The 20368-nt window shown below is 42.7% G+C and overlaps 2 protein-coding genes across 4 annotated transcripts in view; one reads left to right on the top strand and one right to left on the bottom strand.

Annotated features, from left to right (window-relative positions):
- LOC112256397 (nuclear export mediator factor Nemf) overlaps positions 1-11229 on the bottom strand; it is a 38457-nt gene extending 27228 nt beyond the window's left edge. The window contains exons 1-5 of the mRNA XM_024429642.2: positions 11050-11229; positions 10592-10660; positions 10339-10441; positions 10121-10246; positions 9792-9943 (exon numbers count right to left, since the gene is read on the bottom strand). Coding sequence (XP_024285410.1) covers positions 9792-9943; positions 10121-10246; positions 10339-10441; positions 10592-10660; positions 11050-11108 — 509 coding nt within the window. The 5' untranslated portion in view covers positions 11109-11229. The remainder of the gene's footprint in view (positions 1-9791; positions 9944-10120; positions 10247-10338; positions 10442-10591; positions 10661-11049) is intronic.
- A 31-nt stretch (positions 11230-11260) lies between these two features.
- LOC112256398 (MAPK/MAK/MRK overlapping kinase-like) lies at positions 11261-19123 on the top strand. Of its 3 annotated transcripts, none has more exons than XM_024429643.2 (12): positions 11261-11644; positions 12437-12551; positions 12881-12970; positions 13070-13140; positions 13266-13344; positions 13484-13532; positions 13642-13820; positions 14047-14148; positions 14243-14416; positions 14548-14671; positions 14885-15085; positions 18304-19123. In XM_024429643.2, exons 1-12 carry the CDS (start codon positions 11359-11361, stop codon positions 18379-18381), a joined length of 1548 nt encoding a protein of 515 aa, XP_024285411.1. In that variant the 5' UTR covers positions 11261-11358; the 3' UTR covers positions 18382-19123. The 3 variants fall into 3 exon arrangements, with proteins under 3 accessions (XP_024285411.1, XP_024285412.1, XP_042161217.1); XM_024429644.2 differs by having other exon boundaries at positions 11262-11418; XM_042305283.1 differs by lacking the exon at positions 11261-11644 and adding an exon at positions 12030-12292.
- Positions 19124-20368: the final 1245 nt, after the last annotated feature.

Raw genomic sequence — 20368 nt, 5'->3', positions numbered from 1 at the left:
ACAGCTCGCATTGATGTGCCATCCTGGATGAGCTGCACTACCTGAACCACTTGTGTGGGTTGTAGACTCCATCTCATGCTACCACTAGAGTGAAAACACCACCAGCATTCCAAAGTGACCAAAACATCAGCCAGGAAGTATAGGAACTGAGAAGTGGTCTGTGGTCACCACCTGCAGAACCACTCCTTTATTGGGGGTGTCTTGCTAATTGCCTATAATTTCCACCTGTTGTCTATTCCATTTGCAAAACAGCATGTGAAATGTATTGTCAATCAGTGTTGCTTCCTAAGTGGACAGTTTGATTTTACAGAAGTGTGATTGACTTGGAGTTACATTGTGTTGTTTAAGTGTTCTCTTTATTTTTTTGAGCAGTGTATAATAAACAGAGTAGAAGCAGAGTATGTAAAGTGTGTCTGTGGTGTCAATATATGTATGTGTTGGAGTGTCAGTGTAGTATGTGAGTGTGTGGGTAGAATCTAGTGAATATAGCTTGGGGGTATAGGCTGTTCAAGTGCCTTCTGGTCAGAGACTTGTCGCTCCGGTACCGCTTGCAATGCGGTAGCAGAGAAAACAGTCTATGACTTGGGTGGCTGGAGTCTGACAATTTTTGGGCTTTCCTCTGACACCCGCCTGGTAATGAAGTCCTGGATGGCAGGGAGTTCGGCCCCAGTGATATACTGAGTTGTACGCACTACCCTCTGTAGAGCTTTGAAGCCACCGGACGGCGATATTGTCACTCCCTATAGAAGGAGCAGTCCTCCATAGTAATGAAAAGAATTCTACAGTATTTCAATTCAATTTAAAGGAGATAATTACACATATTCAAGTATTTTTGTTGTTGTAGTGGGGATATTAGCATAACTTTAAGGAAAATGTTATATATTTTCTCATGTTTATTTTTATGTTTAGCTGACATAATACAATTTTTAAAAGTAAGTATTAAGGTGTCTCTAACAGAATGCATGTGACAAAAACAAATGTAGACATTAATAAATGCATTTCTATAGCTTCAAAAACATTTTGCAATGGTGGGGGAATGTCAAGATGGAGGCGTGGTGTTTTCAAAACAGTTTCCCTTGTCAGATTACACACACACACACAGTCAAAAGTTTAGACACACCTAGTCTCAGCCTCCAGTATTTATGCTGCAGTAGTTTATGTGTCGGGGGGCTGGGGTCAGTTTGTTATATCTGGAGTACTTCTCCTGTCCTATTCGGTGTCCTGTGTGAATCTAAGTGTGCGTTCTCTAATTCTCTCCTTCTCTCTTTCTTTCTCTCTCTCGGAGGACCTGAGCCCTAGGACCTGAGCTCCAGGACTACCTGACATGATGACTCCTTGCTGTCCCCAGTCCACCTGGCCATGCTGCTGTTCCAGTTTCAACTGACCTGAGCCCTAGGACCATGCCCCAGGACTACCTGACATGATGACTCCTTGCTGTCCCCAGTCCACCTGGCCATGCTGCTGCTCCAGTTTCAACTTCCACCTGACTGTTCTGCCTTATTATTATTCGACCATGCTGGTCATTTATGAACATTTGAACATCTTGGCCATGTTCTGTTATAATCTCCACCCGGCACAGCCAGAAGAGGACTGGCCACCCCACATAGCCTGGTTCCTCTCTAGGTTTCTTCCTAGGTTTTGGCCTTTCTAGGGAGTTTTTCCTAGCCACCGTGCTTCTACACCTGCATTGCTTGCTGTTTGGGGTTTTAGGCTGGGTTTCTGTACAGCACTTTGAGATATCAGCTGATGTACGAAGGGCTATATAAATAAATTTGATTTGACCTACTCATTCAAGGGTTATTCTCTATTTGTACTATTTTCTACATTGTAAAATAATAGTGAAGACATCAAAATTATGAAATAACATATGTAATCATGTAGTGACCACAAAAGAGTTCCCACATATGCTGAGCACTTGTAGGCTGCTTTTCCTTCACTCCGCGGTCCAACTCATCCCAAACCATCTCAATTGAGTTGAGGTCAGGTGATTGTGGAGGCCAGGTCATCTGATGCAGCACTCCATCACTCTCCTTTTTGGTCAAATAGCCCTTAAACAGCCTGGAGGTATGTTGGGTCACTGTCCTGTTGAAAAACAAATGATAGTGCCACTAAGCCCTAACCAGATGGATGGCGTATCGGTGCAGAATGCTGTGGTAGCCATGTTGGTTAAGTGTGACTTGAACTCTAAATCACAGACAGTGTCACCAGCAAAGCACCCCCCACCATCACACCCCCTCCTCTATGCTTCATGGTGAGAACCACACGTGGAGATCCTCCGTTCACCTACTCTGCATCTCACGGCAGTTGGCACCAAAAATCTCCAATTTAGACTTAGACCAAAGGACAGATTTCCACCCATCTAATATGCATTGCTCGTGTTTCTTGACCCAAGCAAGTCTCTTCTTCTTTTGTGTCCTTTAGCAGTAGTTTCTGTGCAGCAATTCAACCATGAAGGCTTGATTCATGCAGTCTCCTCTGAGATGCGTCTGTTACTTGAACTCTGTGAAGCATTTGATTCATTGATTCCAAGATGGAATAGCAGTTCAGACGTCTTTTGTCCTCGTCTTGTCGTGTCCCGTATAATATATATATATACAACTTTTTTCACATACCTTTTATATATATTTTTTTAATTTTCCAAAAACTCATCTTCAAAACATTCTCCTGCAACCCACCTCACCAATTTATATTTATAAAAAAAGTATTATTTACCTCAAATCTGTAATCCTCCAAGAAGCTAGCCAGAAGCTAGCCAGGAGCTAATCAGAAGCTAGTTAGCTTCTTTACTGGCTAATTGTTAGTATTCAACTAACCACGGTTTGTGGTCATCAGCCATCCTTTAGCTCGAAAATCTATCGCCAGTTTTGTACGGCGCAGCGAGGCTCGGAACGGAACATACCGGACCAATTTTTCTCTCCATGTCCCTGGATTTCAACCGCTAACTCTGGACATTCATACCTGGATCTCACAGCTAGCTAGCTGCTATCCGTGTGACTATCGGCTTTCGTCGATTCCAGAGCAAACATCAATTATTCCGGAGCTAGCCAGCTGAAGAGTTCCATCAATCACTCCTGGGCTACAATCACCTATCCGGACCCGTTTTACTGCCTACGCGGAGCCCCACCGGGCCTTCACAACTGGACTGCCGACGTTATCTACCCGAAGGAGTTATCCGGCTGGCTCCTCCGTCGCGACGTTACCTGAACGCCCATCTGCGGCCCGCTAACCGTTAGCTGTTTTATCGGCTGCTATCTGAATAGACAATCGGACAATTTATTCATTTATTTGTATTATTTTTTCTTCTTGGGCCTCTATAACTACATCTATTGTTTTTTTTTTTTTTGTGTGATTTGGATTAATCCCCTCTACCACACGGAACCCCACTAATCTACTGATGGAACGCAAGAGGTGGCTAATAACAGACCTCCATCCTATGCTAGCTTGCTACCGATGGCCTGGCTAGCTGTCTAAATCGCCGTGACCCCCAACCAATCCTCTCTACTCACTGGACCCTTTTGATCACTCGACTAAGCATGCCTCTCCTTAATGTCAATATGCCTTGTCCATTGCTGTTCTGGTTAGTGTTTATTGGCTTATTTCACTGTAGAGCCTCTAGTCCTGCTCACTATACCTTATCCACCACCCACACATGCAATGACATCTGCTGGTTTCAATGATGTTTCTAGAGACAATTTCTCTCTCTTCATCACTCAATACATAGGTTTACCTCCACTGTATTCACATCCTACCATACCTTTGTCTGTACATTATACCTTGATGCTATTTTATCGCCCCCAGAAACCTCCTTTAACTCTCTGTTCCAGACCAATTCTTATTACTTTTAGCCGTACCCTTATTTTGCTCCTCCTCTGTTCCTCTGGCGATGAATCAGCATTGTGACGTATTTGTAGGCATATCATTGGAAGATTGACCATAAGAGACTACATTTACCAGGTGTCCGCCCGGTGTCCTGCGTCGAAATTATTGCGTAATCTCTAGGTCCATGCGCGTTCGATTTCTTCAGAGGAGAAACTAAACTGCCACGAATGATTTATCATCGATAGATATGTGAAAAACACCTTGAGGATTGATTCTAAACAACGTTTGCCATGTTTCTGTCGATATTATGGAGTTAATTTGGAAAAAAGTTTGCGTTGTAATGACTTAATTTTCGGGTTTTTTCTTACCCAAACGTGATGAAGAAAACGGAGCGATTTGTCTACACAAATAATATTTTTGTAAAAACTGAACATTTGCTATCTAACAGAGTCTCCTCATTGAAAACATCTGAAGTTCTTCAAAAGTAAATGATTTTATTTGAATGCTTTTCTTGTTTTTGTGAAAATGTTGCATGCTGAATGCTAGGCTATCAATACTCTTACACAAATGCTTGTTTAGCTATGGTTCAAAAGCATATTTTGAAAATCTGAGATGACAGTGTTGTTAACAAAAGGCTAACAAAAGGCTGAGAGCAAATATATTTATTTAATTTCATTTGCGATTTTCATGAATAGTTAACGTTGCGTTATGGTAATGAGCTTGAGGCTGTATTCATGATCCCGGATCCGGGATGGCTAGAATCAACCCCAGCCATCCTACAATCTAAACTTGATGCCCTCAATCTCACACAAATTATCAATGAATTTACCAGGTACCTGCTCAAAGCCTTAAACACGGGCACCCTCATAGATATCATCCTAACCAATTTGCCCTCTAAATACACCTCTGCTGTCTTCAACCAAGATCTCAGCAATCACTGCCTCATTGCCTGCATCCGTAATGGGTCAGCGGTCAAACGACCTCCACTCATCACTGTCAAACGCTCCCTCAAACACTTCAGCGAGCAGGCGTTTCTAATCGACCTGGCCGGGGTATCCTGGAAGGATATTGATCTCATCCCGTCAGTAGAGGATACCTGGATATTGTTTTTAAATGCCTTCCTAACCATCTTAAATAAACATGCCCCATTCAAGAAATTTAGAACCAGGAACAGATATAGCCCTTGGTTCTCCCCAGATCTGACTGCCCTTAAACCAACACAAAAACATCCTATGGCGTTCTGCATTAGCATTGAACAGCCCCTGTGATATGCAGCTGTTCAGGGAAGCTAGAAACCATTATACACAGGCAGTTAGAAAAGCTAAGGCTAGCATTTTCAAGCAGAAATTTGCTTCCTGCAACACTAACTCATAAAGGTTCTGGGACACTGTAAAGTCCATGGAGAATAAGAACACCTCCCAGCTGCCCACTGCACTGAAGATAGGAAACAATGTCACCACTGAAAAATCCACCATAATTGAGAATTTCAATAAACATTTTTCTACGGCTGGCCATGCTTTCCACCTGGCTACTCCTACCCCGGTCAACAGCACTGCACCCCCCACAGCAACTCGCCCAAGCCTTCCCCATTTCTCCTTCTCCCAAATCCGTTCAGCTGATGTTCTGAAAGAGCTGCAAAATCTGGACCCCTACAAATCAGCCGGGCTAGACAATCTGGACTCTTTCTTTCTAAAATGATCTGCCGAAATTGTTGCCACCCCTATTACTAGCCTGTTCAACCTCTCTTTCGTGTCGTCTGAGATTCCCAAAGATTGGAAAGCAGCTGCGGTCATCCCCCTCTTCAAAGGGGAGGGGACACTCTTGACCCAAACTGCTACAGACCTATATCTATACTACCATGCCTTTCTAAGGTCTTCGAAAGCCAAGTCAACAAACAGATTACCGACCATTTCGAATCTCACCATACATTCTCTGCTATGCAATCTGGTTTCAGAGCTGGCCATGGGTGCACCTCAGCCACGCTCAAGGTCCTAAACGATATCTTAACCACCATCGATAAGAAACATTACTGTGCAGCCGTATTCATTGATCTGGCCAAGGCTTTCGACTCTGTCAATCACCACATCCTCATCGGCAGACTCGACAGCCTTGGATTCTCAAATGATTGCCTCGCCTGGTTCACCAACTACTTCTCTGATAGAGTTCAGTGTGTCAAATCGGAGGGTCTGCTGTCCGGACCTCTGGCAGTCTCTATGGGGGTGCCACAGGGTTCAATTCTTGGACCGACTCTTCTCTGTATACATCAATGAGGTCGCTCTTGCTGCTGGTGGGTCTCTGATCCACCTCTACGCAGACGACACCATTCTGTATACATCTGGCCCTTCTTTGGACACTGTGTTAACAACCCTCCAGGCAAGCTTCAATGCCATACAACTCTCCTTCCGTGGCCTCCAAATGCTCTTAAATACAAGTAAAACTTCAACCGATCGCTACCTGCACCTGCCCGCCTGTCCAACATCACTACTCTGGACGGCTCTGACTTAGAATACGTGGACAACTACAAATACTTAGGTGTCTGGTTAGACTGTAAACTCTCCTTCCAGACCCATATCAAACATCTCCAATCCAAAGTTAAATCTAGAATTGGCTTCCTATTTCACAACAAAGCATCCTTCACTCATGCTGCCATACATTACCCTTGTAAAACTGACCATCTTACCAATCCTCGACTTTGGCGATGTCATTTACAAAATAGCCCCCAATACCCTACTCAACAAATTGGACGCAGTCTATCACAGTGCAATCCGTTTTGTCACCAAAGCCCCATATACTACCCACCATTGCGACCTGTACGCTCTCGTTGGCTGGCCCTCGCTTCATACTCGTCGCCAAACTCACTGGCTCCATGTCATCTACAAGACCCTGCTAGGTAAAGTCCCCCCTTATCTCAGCTCGCTGGTCACCATAGCATCTCCCACCTGTAGCACACGCTCCAACAGGTATATCTCTCTAGTCATCCCCAAAACCAATTCTTCCTTTGGCCGCCTCTCCTTCCAGTTCTCTGCTGCCAATGACTGGAACGAACTACAAAAATCTCTGAAACTGGAAACACTTATCTCCCTCACTAGCTTTAAGCACCAACTGTCAGAGCAGCTCACAGATTACTGCACCTGTACATAGCCCACCTATAATTTAGCCCAAACAACTACCTCTTTCCCTACTGTATTTATTTGATTTATTTAGCTCCTTTGCACCCCATTATTTTTATTTCTAATTTGCACATTCTTCCATTGCAAATCTACCATTCCAGTGTTTTATTTGCTATATTGTATTTACTTTGCCACCATGGCCTTTTCTTGCCTTTACCTCCCTTATCTCACCTCATTTGCTCACATCGTATATAGACTTGTTTATACTGTATTATTGACTGTATGTTTGTTTTACTCCATGTGTAACTCTGTGTCGTTGTATGTGTCGAACTGCTTTGCTTTATCTTGGCCAGGTCGCAATTGTAAATGAGAACTTGTTCTCAACTTGCCTACCTGTTTAAATAAAGGTGAAATAAAAAAATAAAAAATAATATTTGGGCTGCAATCTGAAGTGCAGTTAATAAATGAATTTATCCTCTGCAGCAGAGGTAACTCTGGGTCTCCTTTTCTGTGGCGGTCCTCGTGAGAGCCAGTTTCATCATAGCGCATGATGGTTTTTGGGACTGCACTTTCAAAGTTCTTGAAATTTTCTGGATTGACTGACCATGTTTTAAAGTAATGATGGACTGTCATTTATCTTTGTTTATTTGAGATGTTCTTGCCATAATATGGACTTGGTCTTTTACCAAATAGGGCTATCTTCTGTACACCACCCCTACCTTGCAGAACAACTGATTGGCTCAAACGCATTAACGAAAGAAATTCCACAAATTAACTTAAGGCACACCTGTTAATTGAAATGCATTCCAGGTAACTACAGTGGGGCAAAAAGGTATTTAGTCAGCCAACAATTGTGCAAGTTCTCCCACTTAAAAAGATGAGGCCTGCAATTTTCATCATAGGTACACTTCAATTATGACAGACAAAATGAGAAGAAAAAAAATCCAGAAAATCACAATGTAGGATTTTTTATAAATTTATTTACAAATTATGGTGGAAAATAAGTATTTGGTCAATAACAAAAGTTTCTCAATACTTTGTTATATACCCTTTGTTGGCAATGACAGAGGTCAAACGTTTTCTGTAAGTCTTCACAAGGTTCACACACTGTTGCTGGTCATTTTGGCCCATTCCTCCATGCAGATCTCCTCTAGACCAGTGATGTTTTGGGGCTGTTGCTGAGAAACACGGACTTTCAACTCCCTCCAAAGATTTTCTATGGGGTTGAGATCTGGAGACTGGCTAGGCCACTCCAGGACCTTGAAATGCTTCTTACGAAGCCACTCCTTCGTTGCCCGGGCAGTGTGTTTGGGATCATTGTCATGCTGAAAGACCCAGCCACGTTTCATCTTCAATGCCCTTGCTGATGGATGGAGGTTTTCACTCAAAATCTCACGATACATGGCCCCATTTATTCTTTCCTTTACACGGATCAGTCATCCTGGTCCCTTTGCAGAAAAACAGCCCCAAAGCATGTTTCCACCCCCATGCTTCACAGTAGGTATGGTGTTCTTTGGATGCAACTCAGCATTCTTTGTCCTCCAAACACGACGAGTTGAGTTTTTACCAAATAGTTATATTTTGGTTTCATCTGACCATATGATATTCTCCCAATATTCTTCTTGATCATCCAAATGCTCATCCAAATGCTCTCTAGCAAACTTCAGACGGGCCTGGACATGTACTGGCTTAAGCAGGGGGATACGTCTGGCACTGCAGGATTTGAGTCCCTGGCGGCGTAGTGTGTTACTGATGGTAGGCTTTGTTACTTTGGTCCCAGCTCTCTGCAGGTCATTCACTAGGTCCCCCCGTGTGGTTCTGGGATTTTTGCTCACCGTTCTTGTGATCATTTTGACCCCACGGGGTGAGATCTTGCGTGGAGCCCCAGATCGAGGGAGATTATCAGTGGTCTTGTATGTCTTCCATTTCCTAATAATTGCTCCCACAGTTGATTTCTTCAAACCAAGCTGCTTACCAATTGCAGATTCAGTCTTCCCAACCTGGTGCAGGTCTACAATTTTATTTCTGGTGTCCTTTGACAGCTCTTTGGTCTTGGCCAGAGTGGAGTATGGAGTGTGATTGTTTGAGGTTGTGGACAGGTGTCTTTTATACTGATAACAAGTTCAAACAGGTGCCATTAATACAGGTAACGAGTGGAGGACAGAGGAGCCTCTTAAAGAAGAAGTTACAGGTCTGTGAGAGCCAGAAATCTTGCTTGTTTGTAGGTGACCAAATACTTATTTTCCACCATAATTTGCAAATAAATTCATTAAAAATCCTACAATGTGATTTTCTGGATTTTCTTCTCTCATTTTTTCTGTCATATGATGAAAATTACAGGCCTCTCATCTTTTTAAGTGGGAGAACTTGCACAATTGGTGGCTGACTAAATACTTTTTTGCCCCACGGTACCTCATGAAGCTGGTTGAGAGAATGCCAAGAGTGTACAAAACTGTCATCAAGGCAAAGGGTGGATACTTTGAAGAACCTCAAATATATTTGGATTTGTTTAACACTTTTTTGGTTACTACATGATTCCATGTGTTATTTCATTGTTTTGATGTCTTCACTATTATTCTTCAATGTATAAAACAGTAAAAATAAAAATCCCTTGAAAGGGTAGGTGTGTCCAATCTTTTGACTGGTACTGATATATATATATATATATATATATAATTGAATACAATGCTCAGATCACTAAACATCTTGTGACAAATCCCTCAACATTTCACCGAATTAATCTGCAAATATTTACATTTTCCCAATCTTTTGCCTGCATTGGCCCCATGATTCATCCTAACCCACTCTTCACCCATGATTCATTCATCCTACCCCACTATCTGCCTCCAGGGGATGTCTTACCTCTCCAGGCTGATGAGGGGCTCTGGGGGCCTGGCGTTCTCCACAGGGTACCTCTCCCTCACCGCTATCTTCACATCTTCCTCTCCCTCTGCTGTGCGGAAGCGCAGCAGGTTCAGAATGGTGTACTCGTGGTCCGCCAGGATAATGTTACCCTTCACATACACAGGGGGTGCACATTACACTGCATTCAACATGACGATCATAAAGAGAACAGCATGGACTATCTAATATCATTGCTAAATATGAAACGAGTACTGTATTCTACAGTTGAGGAGTACAATGAAAACGTCAGACTCGGAGAGAGGAAAAAGGGAATGGTAATTTCTCACCCTGTCATAGAGTTCCACTATCAGATGGTAAGCAGCCTCATCTGAGCCAAACTGGATGTCAACAATCCTGTCAACCCCAAGCTGCTTCACCTGTGTTAGTCGTCTTGACTTGAGATGCTTTCGACACTGTGGGGAAGAGTCATCATACAGTCAGTTACCAAGACATCCATCATTGCTTGACAAGTGAATGGACAACTGAAAAAACAACGTATCCTCACTTTCATGGCAAAGCCAGAGGGCATCATATTTTTGGGCCATTCAAAGTCTGTAGAATGAATGCGGAGTCCAGATTCAACCAGTAGAATAGATTTGGTGTCAGGCCTGAAAACAAACAAAAACGTTTTCCATTCTAACCTTGAACACCAGTCATCCCTAGGACTACGTGTACATGACAAGTTCTGGAAATAAACATCATGGAAACAACATGGATGGTTGCTGTAGCTTGGTACCACTGACAGGCAGCAGACTTACTTTTGCAAACGGATGAGATAGGTCTTGGTGTCGATGTCATACACGTTGTTTACGCGCATACCAAGGTAACTGTGATAACATAACAAGTTAAGTTAGTGTCATGCTGACGTTATTCATAAGTCCCAATCATATTTTGTTAGCTAGCTATCCATTTAGCTAGATATCTGTACTGTCAAAAACGGTTTTTGACAGTAGTTATTTAGTTAGCTAGTTGTTCAATGGCCGTGTACGAGTGTCAAAACCGTGAGGTTTCGTGGGTAAATTGTGACTGATCTTGCTACAAATAATAATGAGTCGTTATTTATGACTCAAGGTGATTTGAAGATCAGTCAGTCGCCTGCAATGTCGAACAAGCCAAAACTCTCTTTTAACTTCGACATTTGCTACAGTAACTAGCTAACGTTAACTAGCTAGCCAACATTAGCACGTTTCATGATGCACTAACCAGACTAACTTACTTAGCATTTATCTCAGCAATGACCGCCCTGATATCCACAGTATTGAATCTTGTTTTCATGGTGAAAATTAGTAGTTTGTATTCGTTGTCCGAAACATTTACACTGCAGACAAGGAGAGCAGCACACAGCAACGAAACACGCTAGCTTTTACAGCACGCATGCGCGGTCTAGATTTGTACGGAATCCTGTTTGAATCAAAAATACCACGCAAGCGTGGACTCTCGCACACAAACACACACTTGTGCACGTGCATGCGCGGACATTGGACGAAAATGATTTACATTACGCAATGATGAATTTTGTTGGTTGATGCTGCCAGGTGATGGTCACCCGCTGCTACTTGGGAGTGTTTCAAGATACAAATTAACGGTAGATTTTGGGCATTGTTGTACTAAATGCGTTCTCTTCGTCAGCTATCGTATAATTATGTATTACACAAATTGGCTTGTTGGTGTGAAAAATAGAGCATGCATTCGCAAAGCAAACAAAACGCATAGTATCGACTGGAAAAGCTTCATGGACATATATAACAATACAACGTCGTACAATCGAAATAGATCTGAGCTAATTTTAGGCAAGCTTCTTTGGAAAAAAGGTGAGATCAAGACTTCGCAAAATGGCATTCAAACGATCAACATGTTTACATGAACATGCTCCACGTTATGGGAAATATATATTTGGTTCATTTGTGCATTTTTTGGGTAAGCTACGTTGCATTTGGCTCCATCTCTCTGCTTGAGCGACTGATGGGTGCAGACCTTTTGTAATAGAGCAAAAACACAATTGTTATACTATTTGCAGAATACAGGCATTTGGACGTCCATAACAGTAAAAGTGTGCATACATCATTGAGTGTGAGTCCAATGTCAGAAATAGATAGCCAGCCACTGTACGAGACAAGTTTCTTGTTTCAAATCATCCACCTTTTAGGTCAGAGTTGAGGGTGAGGCGTGCCTGGTTACCAAGGTGACGGCCCAGCCAACATGGCCAGCTCGTAGCAGAGATTAGAAATGTCTTCATTAGCCTAGAGACCAGAAAGGCGTATTTTCCCCCAAGCCTTTCAATCTTGGAGTTAGCTGAAATACATGCCACAACACCACAAATAGAACAATGAGATTAGTTATACAAATCTTTGACAACAATGTGTCATGAAAATATCGCAATGTGTTATTTAAATATAGGACTAGATAGTAACGTTATGGATAATTTACTTATATGCAGTGTACACTTTGAAGAATGGATAGTAAGTTGATCGAATTGTTTGCCTGTACTAACGAGCTAGCTAGCTACTAACGTTAGCAAACTAGTACAGTACGCTAGCGTTTGCTAGATACAGCTACTGTAGATAGCTGCATGTTTTTTTCTCAACTCCTTTGTTCTTATGCAGATTACAAGATAATCAAGAAAATTGGAGAAGGGACATTTTCAGAAGTGGTGAAGGCTCAAAGCCTGAAAGATGGGAAATATTATGCTTGTAAAACGATGAAGCAGTCACTCAGCAGGTAATTATCATGAGTGTTGCCCATAAGTATATAATGGTTCTTTCTGCCTGCTGCTTGCCTTCAGGTGCATGGCATCCTCTTTGTACGTGGACCCTTGCCTCGAAAGCCAGCAGCAGCAGTATGACACCCCTACCTATCCTACTGGGTGTCAACCATTGATGTGTATATTGGTTTCAACATACCCTGACCAAGTAGGTCAGTGAGGGACAACGTGGCTTGAAGTTTTGTGGCAAGAATTTTTAAGCCTACATCTTTGAAAATGAGTCATGAGACATGTTCTCTACAATAAAGTTACACATAATAAACGTGTTTTGTTTTTTGTTGCTCAGCCTGGAACAGGCCAACAACCTACGAGAAGTCCAGGCCATGAAGAAACTGAACCCTCACCCCAACATCATTCAGCTGCATGAATTGATATTGTGAGTACAATGTTTGTCACAGTCGTTTTCATTGTATGTGTGAAGCCTGAACTGAATTATAACATGATCATTTTGTCTGATTCATTCAATGTGTTACAGTGACAAAGAATCAGGGACCCTGTCCTTGGTATGTGAGCTGATGGAGATGAACATCTATGAGTACATACGAGGTCAGACACACAGGGAACTGCTACTGTGAATGACATGAAACCTTTACCATAATTGTAACTACAATACATCAAAGACTATTTCCAATTCTGTTATCTTGTGTATTGCTAACTATTCTCACTTGCAGGGAGGCAACAACCTTTGCCAGAAAGTAAAATCAGACACTACATGTATCAACTTTGCAAGTCACTCGATCACATGCATAGGTAAGAATGAAATATGGATGGGAGCATGTCCATGAAATAATTCTTTTTTTAGTTTACATTTCTTACAGGGGGGGTTAAGGGTAATTGTTTTGCTTCCCCTAAAAGTAAACCGTTTTACTCTTTTGTTACCTTCGTACAGCAATGGGATCTTCCACCGTGATGTTAAGCCAGAGAACATTCTAATCAAAGTAAGTAAAAATGATGCTGAAAACCTTGCCTGCTAATTTGTAAATAAGAACTGTTACTGTTACATTATTTACCATATGTTGCCCATGATTTGGTTGGTTGCTTCCATAGCATGATGTGCTCAAACTAGGAGACTTTGGCTCGTGCAGGAGTTTGCACTCCAAGCCCCCCTACACAGAGTACATCTCCACCCGCTGGTACAGAGCCCCAGAGTGCCTCCTCACAGATGGCTATTACTCACACAAGATGGACATGTGGAGTGTAGGATGTGTTTTCTACGAGATCATCAGGTACCTCTCGTCATTGGCTGTGACCAAATTCTCAAACTACATACTGCTTATGTACTTTCCATCCTTGCATACCCAAAAAGCCGACTAAATAGGATGTAGGATTATAATTAGGTTATAGCCTTAGTGATATGTATTCCTCTATGGTCAAAGTCAGACATTCATGAACACATACTGTTGTGTAAGTAGCCTTGATGGCATCACATATTATCATGTTTTTATATTTCAGTCTCAGCCCTCTGTTTCCGGGTACCAACGAGTTGGATCAGGTGACAAAGATCCATGATGTTTTGGGTACACCTGACAGCAGTCTTCTTCAAAAATTCAGGCAGTACGTTTCTCATGTAATGGAGACCAATACCTTCACAGTATGTTCAATGGAAACAATTGTCCTTAGTGACATTGTTGTACATTATTGTTGACAGGTCTAGGGCGATTAGTTTTGACTTCCCTCCACGGAAGGGCAGTGGGATCTCTCGGCTCATCCCAAACTGTTCTGCGCCCAGTCTGTCATTGCTCTACCAGATGCTGGCCTACGACCCAGAGGAGCGCATTGGCTCACGAGCGGCACTACAGCACGCCTATTTTAGAGAGCTACGGTAAGCACACACTGTACTGGATAGAAAATCCAGACATACTGTACTGTGCCTTAAAATTGTAGTGTGTAAGATAGCATTTACCAAATGAAATAATGTATCTTCCCTCCTGTCCTCTTTGGTCCTTGTCTCAGGCTGGCAGAGAGGAGAGCTGATAGTCTGCACAGGGCCATTGGGACTGTAGAGGGAGGACAGAGCAGTGGGACCCCCAACTCTGTGGATCACATGTGGCGCATGGCCAGACAGGGCAGGAGGCATGTAAGAGATGGCCACATCACTGAAAAATAGGTCCAAAAGGTTGACCCTACATCAGATTTTATGAGTAATGAAAACCCCATTACAAATATTAGGATGACATGTAATAGTAGGCTACATACTGGAAATAGTACCAAAAGTAGCATTGCGATGCACTTTGCCCTGCTATGATGTGGTTAGTCTCTCATGATGGCCTAATATTATTTTGTTTTGCAGCACAACATAAAGCATGTTGCCGAGCCTCGGATCAGACGCAACATCCAACATTATCCAGTGGAATTACCAAAGCTCAATGTGGTAGTGCCTGCACCCCAGATCACCTACCCTGTTGCCACAGTGCCAGCTCTTACCATCACTCACTGTGGGTCCCCCCTTCCAGTCATCACGTCAAAAAAGTGCCACTTGCGGTTGGCTAAGGTAAACACACTCCATTACGATGTACATTTTACAACATCCCTACGGCTACTCCCTATTTTAAGACATCCCTAAGGCTACTCTCTACGACAAAAGTCCTGTATGGACATTACTTTATTGCACATCTTATAAAGCAGTGGTCTCCAAACGGTCGATCGCTATTGACTGGTCGATCTCCGAGGCCTTCTAAGTCGATAAACCTTACGTTCTGTCACGATACGAAACCTTCAGCCCCGCCCCTTGGCCGGCAGCGGGGTGCTAGAGGTGGTTAGCGTCCCGTTCCCTGGATTGGACAGGGCACTATAGATACTTCAGGTTATCTCGGTATAACCAGGACCGCTCGCGTAGCCCTGCCTCTCTTTCTATATCGAAGCGTTGTCCGCGTAGAGAGGTCTTTTGCCTTGTCACTCTCACCGGTCTAGCTCTAGCTGGGATGTGTGAACCCCACATTTATCCTCTAGACTCTTTGTTTCACCACTAATTGGTCCTTGAGTTATTATTAAGCACTAGTCCTACCAGTCTCTATATGATTTCCCTGTGGTTGAGTGTTTCCCCTCTATGATGTATCTAGTTTAAAGTGTGAAGACCTTTAGTCAACTTAGTCTCACTACTCTGCCCGTCGGCTATGTATCGCTTGGAAAATAAAACTTAGATCGATAAGACAATTAAATGAATCACAACTGGACACACCTTCCTCCTTGTCTTTTAATGGTAACTCATTCTGTCATAGAGCATTGATCCCCGTTTCCAGTGTCCCGGTAGCGGGGAGTGTCAGAGTTGTTATCTCCCGTGCCGTTAACGGTCTTTGAGAGAAACTTTTTGCTCGAGACAAAATAAGACTACCGTTTATTTTTGAAAACACTCTGTTTTTTTGTCTTTTACAATCAAACACACTTCAAAATACACAATTTGTTACTCGGTCACACACAGCGTTAATCAAAAACATGCAAATGACTTAATGCTCTTATAAAATGCCTGGTACAATGATAACACTTATCTCTATATTAAATACTTGTAATAGTTATTTAATTACCTTTGAGAGATGACGAGGAGACCCACGAGATCAGGAGCAGAGTTTAAATCGGTCAGAGTTCTGTTAAGAATTTAGATAGGTAGCGACTCCCCTCTACTGGCTGAGAGGATGAATTGGAGTCGGTGCTTTGCTAAATTGAGGGATTCAAGTTTGGACTGGATGGGAGAACCCGCTGGTGATTCCCTGCCCCAAATGGAATATCAAAAATTCCGTGCCCGCAACGAGGTCGAGATGCTGAGCTCAATCGAGAGGTTACAGAGAACTCTTCTGGATATATTTGCATCAGCACCCACGCGCCTGGCGCAAAACCACAGGGTCAATTCAGACATCCATAAGAGAAAGCAAGGGATAACCTTAAGGACTAGAGTGCCTCTCAACCCCGTTGAACTACCACAGCGTCAGTGGCCCGCAACGAGGACGAGATGCTGAGCTCAATCGAGAGGTTACAGAGAACTCTTCTGGATATATTTGCATCAGCACCCATGTACCTGGCGCAAAGCGACAAAACAACTGTGCAATAGTTAAACGGTATATCGGAGAGTCACTTCTCAGATCCAACAAGTTAGAATCTTTTAAGTAATTTGAGTCAGGTGTCAATCTACCCAAAGTCAAATGGTTGTCTAAATGAATTCAGAATTCAAGAAGTCAGCGCCAAAGTAATGGCAAATGTCTCTTTATATACCTTTTGATTCTCTGCACCCGATCCGCTGCTCCTCCCATTCCCTCAGAGCAGAGAGGGTGATGACATATCTTACAACAGGAAATACTTTTCTTACAGTGCATATATGGGCCTCTGGTTATGACAGAGCCTATTACTCTAGCAACAATGAGGAAATACTTTTCTTACAGTGCACATATGGGCCTCTGTTTATGACAGTGCCCTTACTCTATCAGCAATGAGTCTATCAGCTGTTCCCATTCAGAGGTGTCACTTGAGGCAGAGGGTGATTGTTCCTGACACCAGTCAGTTTCAGTAGTTGGTTGGCTTGAGTCGTCTTCTGGTGGCTTTGCCCAATCCGGTATTTCAGTAGGCAAGGTCATCTCTGTCTCTACCCTTGGTGGGTAAAGACAGGGGAAGAGGACCAGGAGGTAGATCCATTTGGCATTTTACTACAGTTCCTATTTTTTGAATTAGTTTTGCGTTTTTGGTGGTATATGTGCACCCGATTCAGCTGTCCTGTGCGCTGGGTGGATAACGTGTTCCCTTTTTATTTGTCAGAGGGTACAAATCCTACCTTCCCGGGGGGAGCACTATATGCCCACCGCTGGCCAATCAGATGGCTCAGATTACCATGTCTGCAGTAATGTAGAAGGCATAAAAGAAAGTCCTGTGTGGCTCAGTTGGTAGAGCATGACGCTTGCAATGCTGGGGTTGTGGGTTCAATTCCCATGGTGGACCACTATGGGGGGAAAAAGTATTCAAATGTATGCACTCATAAGTCGCTCTGGATAAGATCGTCCGCTAAATTACTAAAACATGAAAGCTACAGCAAAATTGATACTGTGAGATTTCTAAAACCATGACTAGAGAGAGACTTCAACGACTACAGCAGAGTTGCTGTTTTTATGAGTGAGTTCATGTTTGTTTTTACTCCGCACTGTCAACTAGAAGTGATATGTGCAAGTAGAAATACTGGTGTGCAAAAGAGCAGAAAAACAAAAATGGGGATGAGGTAGGTAGATAGTTGGATGGGCTATTTACAGATGGGCTGTGTACAGCTGCAGCGATTGGTAAGCTGCTCTGATAGCTGACGCTTAAAGTTAGTGAGGGAGATACGTCTCCAACTTCAGTGATTTTTGCAATTCGTTCCAGTCATTGGCAGCAGAGAACTGGAAGGAAAGGCAGCCAAACAAGGTGTTGGCTTTGGGGATGACCAGTGAAATATACCTGCTGGAGCGTGTGCTACGGGTGGGTGTTGCTATGGTGACCAGTGAGCTAAGGCGGAGCTAATGGAAGACCACCCTAATGTCAGAACATCTGAGGCTGTAAGTGTCAAGCGTCTCAGAAGAAGTGCTGATCTAGGATCAGGTCGCCCCTGTCCTTGTAATTTTATGCATTATGATCTAAAAGGCAACACTTATCCTAGCTCAACACTCCTACTCTGAGACCCTTGATGCATACAGTATCAGGACTCACCCATGTGTTGTTCATATTTCTGTTAATAACCTTTGTCTCTTTTCCCAACAGCCAAGGGATGAGTCCTACCGCTCTGCTTTCAAGACCTACTACATGCCTCCTTTGGACAGGAAACGCGGTGGCTACTGAGAGCCCCAATTCTTAAGAACCGTTGCTGTTTAACAGAACCTGTAGCTACTGTACATACTCTAATCTGCTTTGTTTGAAATGTTAAGACAATATTGTTTGAACAAAGCTATTCAGCTTCTGTAAAGCCTGCCACTTTCTGGTGAGAAATGCAAACAGGGCTTTTGACAAAGGAATATCACATAGCAATAATTACCAGGGTTAATTTGTACAAGTCATAATTCCTGCAGATGAAATATAACATGATTCCCAAAGTATATTTGACTCTGTCATCAGTGTTAGCCTAATGAGATATTGCCTATTAACCATTAATTACCCAGCCATTTCCTAACTAAATTAGGTGTCATGTTAACAGCTGTTGATAAGTTTGCTCAAAATTTAGCTAATGACTACTCGCATGCAACGCAGAAATTCAAGGATGAGCTCTGATATAGTTAATCAAGTGATGAAAGAGCCAGCATTAGTTCATTGATTCAGCACAGTGTAGTGTATGCTAGTGCTTGATAAAATTAGATTTTGGGAAATTCACTTTTTTGCTCATAGAGCATATCTTTATAATAAAATCAAAAGTTGCAGATTTCCGAGTGACTTCCAAAGCAAGTGTCATGTGCATGACAATAATTACAAAAGAAACTCCTTAAACTCTCAGAATGTGCATTCGTACCACCCCTTTTACAAAAGATCTGTAGAATATACTACTGCATTGCCAAAGGAGTATAAAATGTAACTGTATTTTGTAACACGTTCTGTGAATGTTTTTCCCTTTTTTAATGTCATATTACATAAGATTTTCCAAAGCTGTGACAGCTTTTTGAGACAGAGGTACACTACATGACCAGCATTTTGTGGACACCTGCTCGTTGAACGTCTCATTCCAAAATCAAGGGCATTAATATGGAGTTGGTCCCCCCTTTGCTGCTATGAACATCCTCCACTCTTCTGGGAAGGCTTTCCACTAGATGTTGGAACATTGCTGCAGGGACTTGCTTCCACAGCCACAAGATGTTGGGCAATTCATCGCAAATGTGTTCTATGGAGTTGAGGTCAGGGCTCTGTGCAGGCCCGTTTAAGTTCTTCGCCACTGATCTTGACAAACCATCTGTATGGACATAGTTGGCGTTCCAATGGCGGCAAGCTTTACAACACTCCAACCAACACATGGTGATCTTAGACTTGGGTGTGGCTGCTGGACCATGGAAACCAATTTCATGAAGCTCCCGACGAACAGTTCTTGTGCTGACGTTTCTTGCATGGGCAGTTTGGAACTCTGTAGTGAGTGTTGCAACCGAGGACACAGAACGGTGGTCCCATTCTGTGAGCTTGTGTGGCTGAGCTGTTGTTGATCCTAGATGTTTCCACTTCACAATAACAGCACTTACAGTTGACTGGGGCAGGTCTAGCAGCGCAGATCTTTGACGAACTGACTTGCTGGAAAGGTGGCATCCTATGACGGTACGACGTTGAAAGTCACTGAACGGCCAATCTACTGCCAATATTTGTCTATGGAGATTACATGTCTGTGCTCAATTTTATACACCTGTCAGCAACAGGTGTGGCTGAAATAGCTGAAATCCACTAGTTAGAAGGGGTGTCCACATACGTTTGTATATAAAGTGTACATACATTGCCTTCAGAAAGTATTCACACCCCTTTACTTTTACCACATTGTATTGCGTTACAGCCCGAATACAAAAAAAAGAAATGTAGATTTGTCACTGGTACTCCATAATGTCAAAGTGGAATAATGTTTTTTGAAATTTTAACAAATGAATTTTTTAAAATTAAGCTGAAACGTCTTGAGTCAATAAGTAGTCAACTCCTTTGTTGTGGCAAGCCTAAAGAAGTCCAGGACTAAACATTTGCTTAACAAGTCATAAGTTGCATGGACTCACTGTGTGCAATAATAGTGTTTAACATGTTATTTTTATGTCTCATCTCTGTACCCCACATGTACAATTATCTGTAAGTTCCCTCAGTTGATCAGTGAATT

Source organism: Oncorhynchus tshawytscha, linkage group LG24 (assembly GCF_018296145.1).
Source record: "Oncorhynchus tshawytscha isolate Ot180627B linkage group LG24, Otsh_v2.0, whole genome shotgun sequence".
Taxonomy (NCBI): domain Eukaryota; kingdom Metazoa; phylum Chordata; class Actinopteri; order Salmoniformes; family Salmonidae; genus Oncorhynchus; species Oncorhynchus tshawytscha.
Note: the sequence above shows the minus strand (reverse complement) of the source record. Positions and strands in the feature narration are given on the sequence as shown.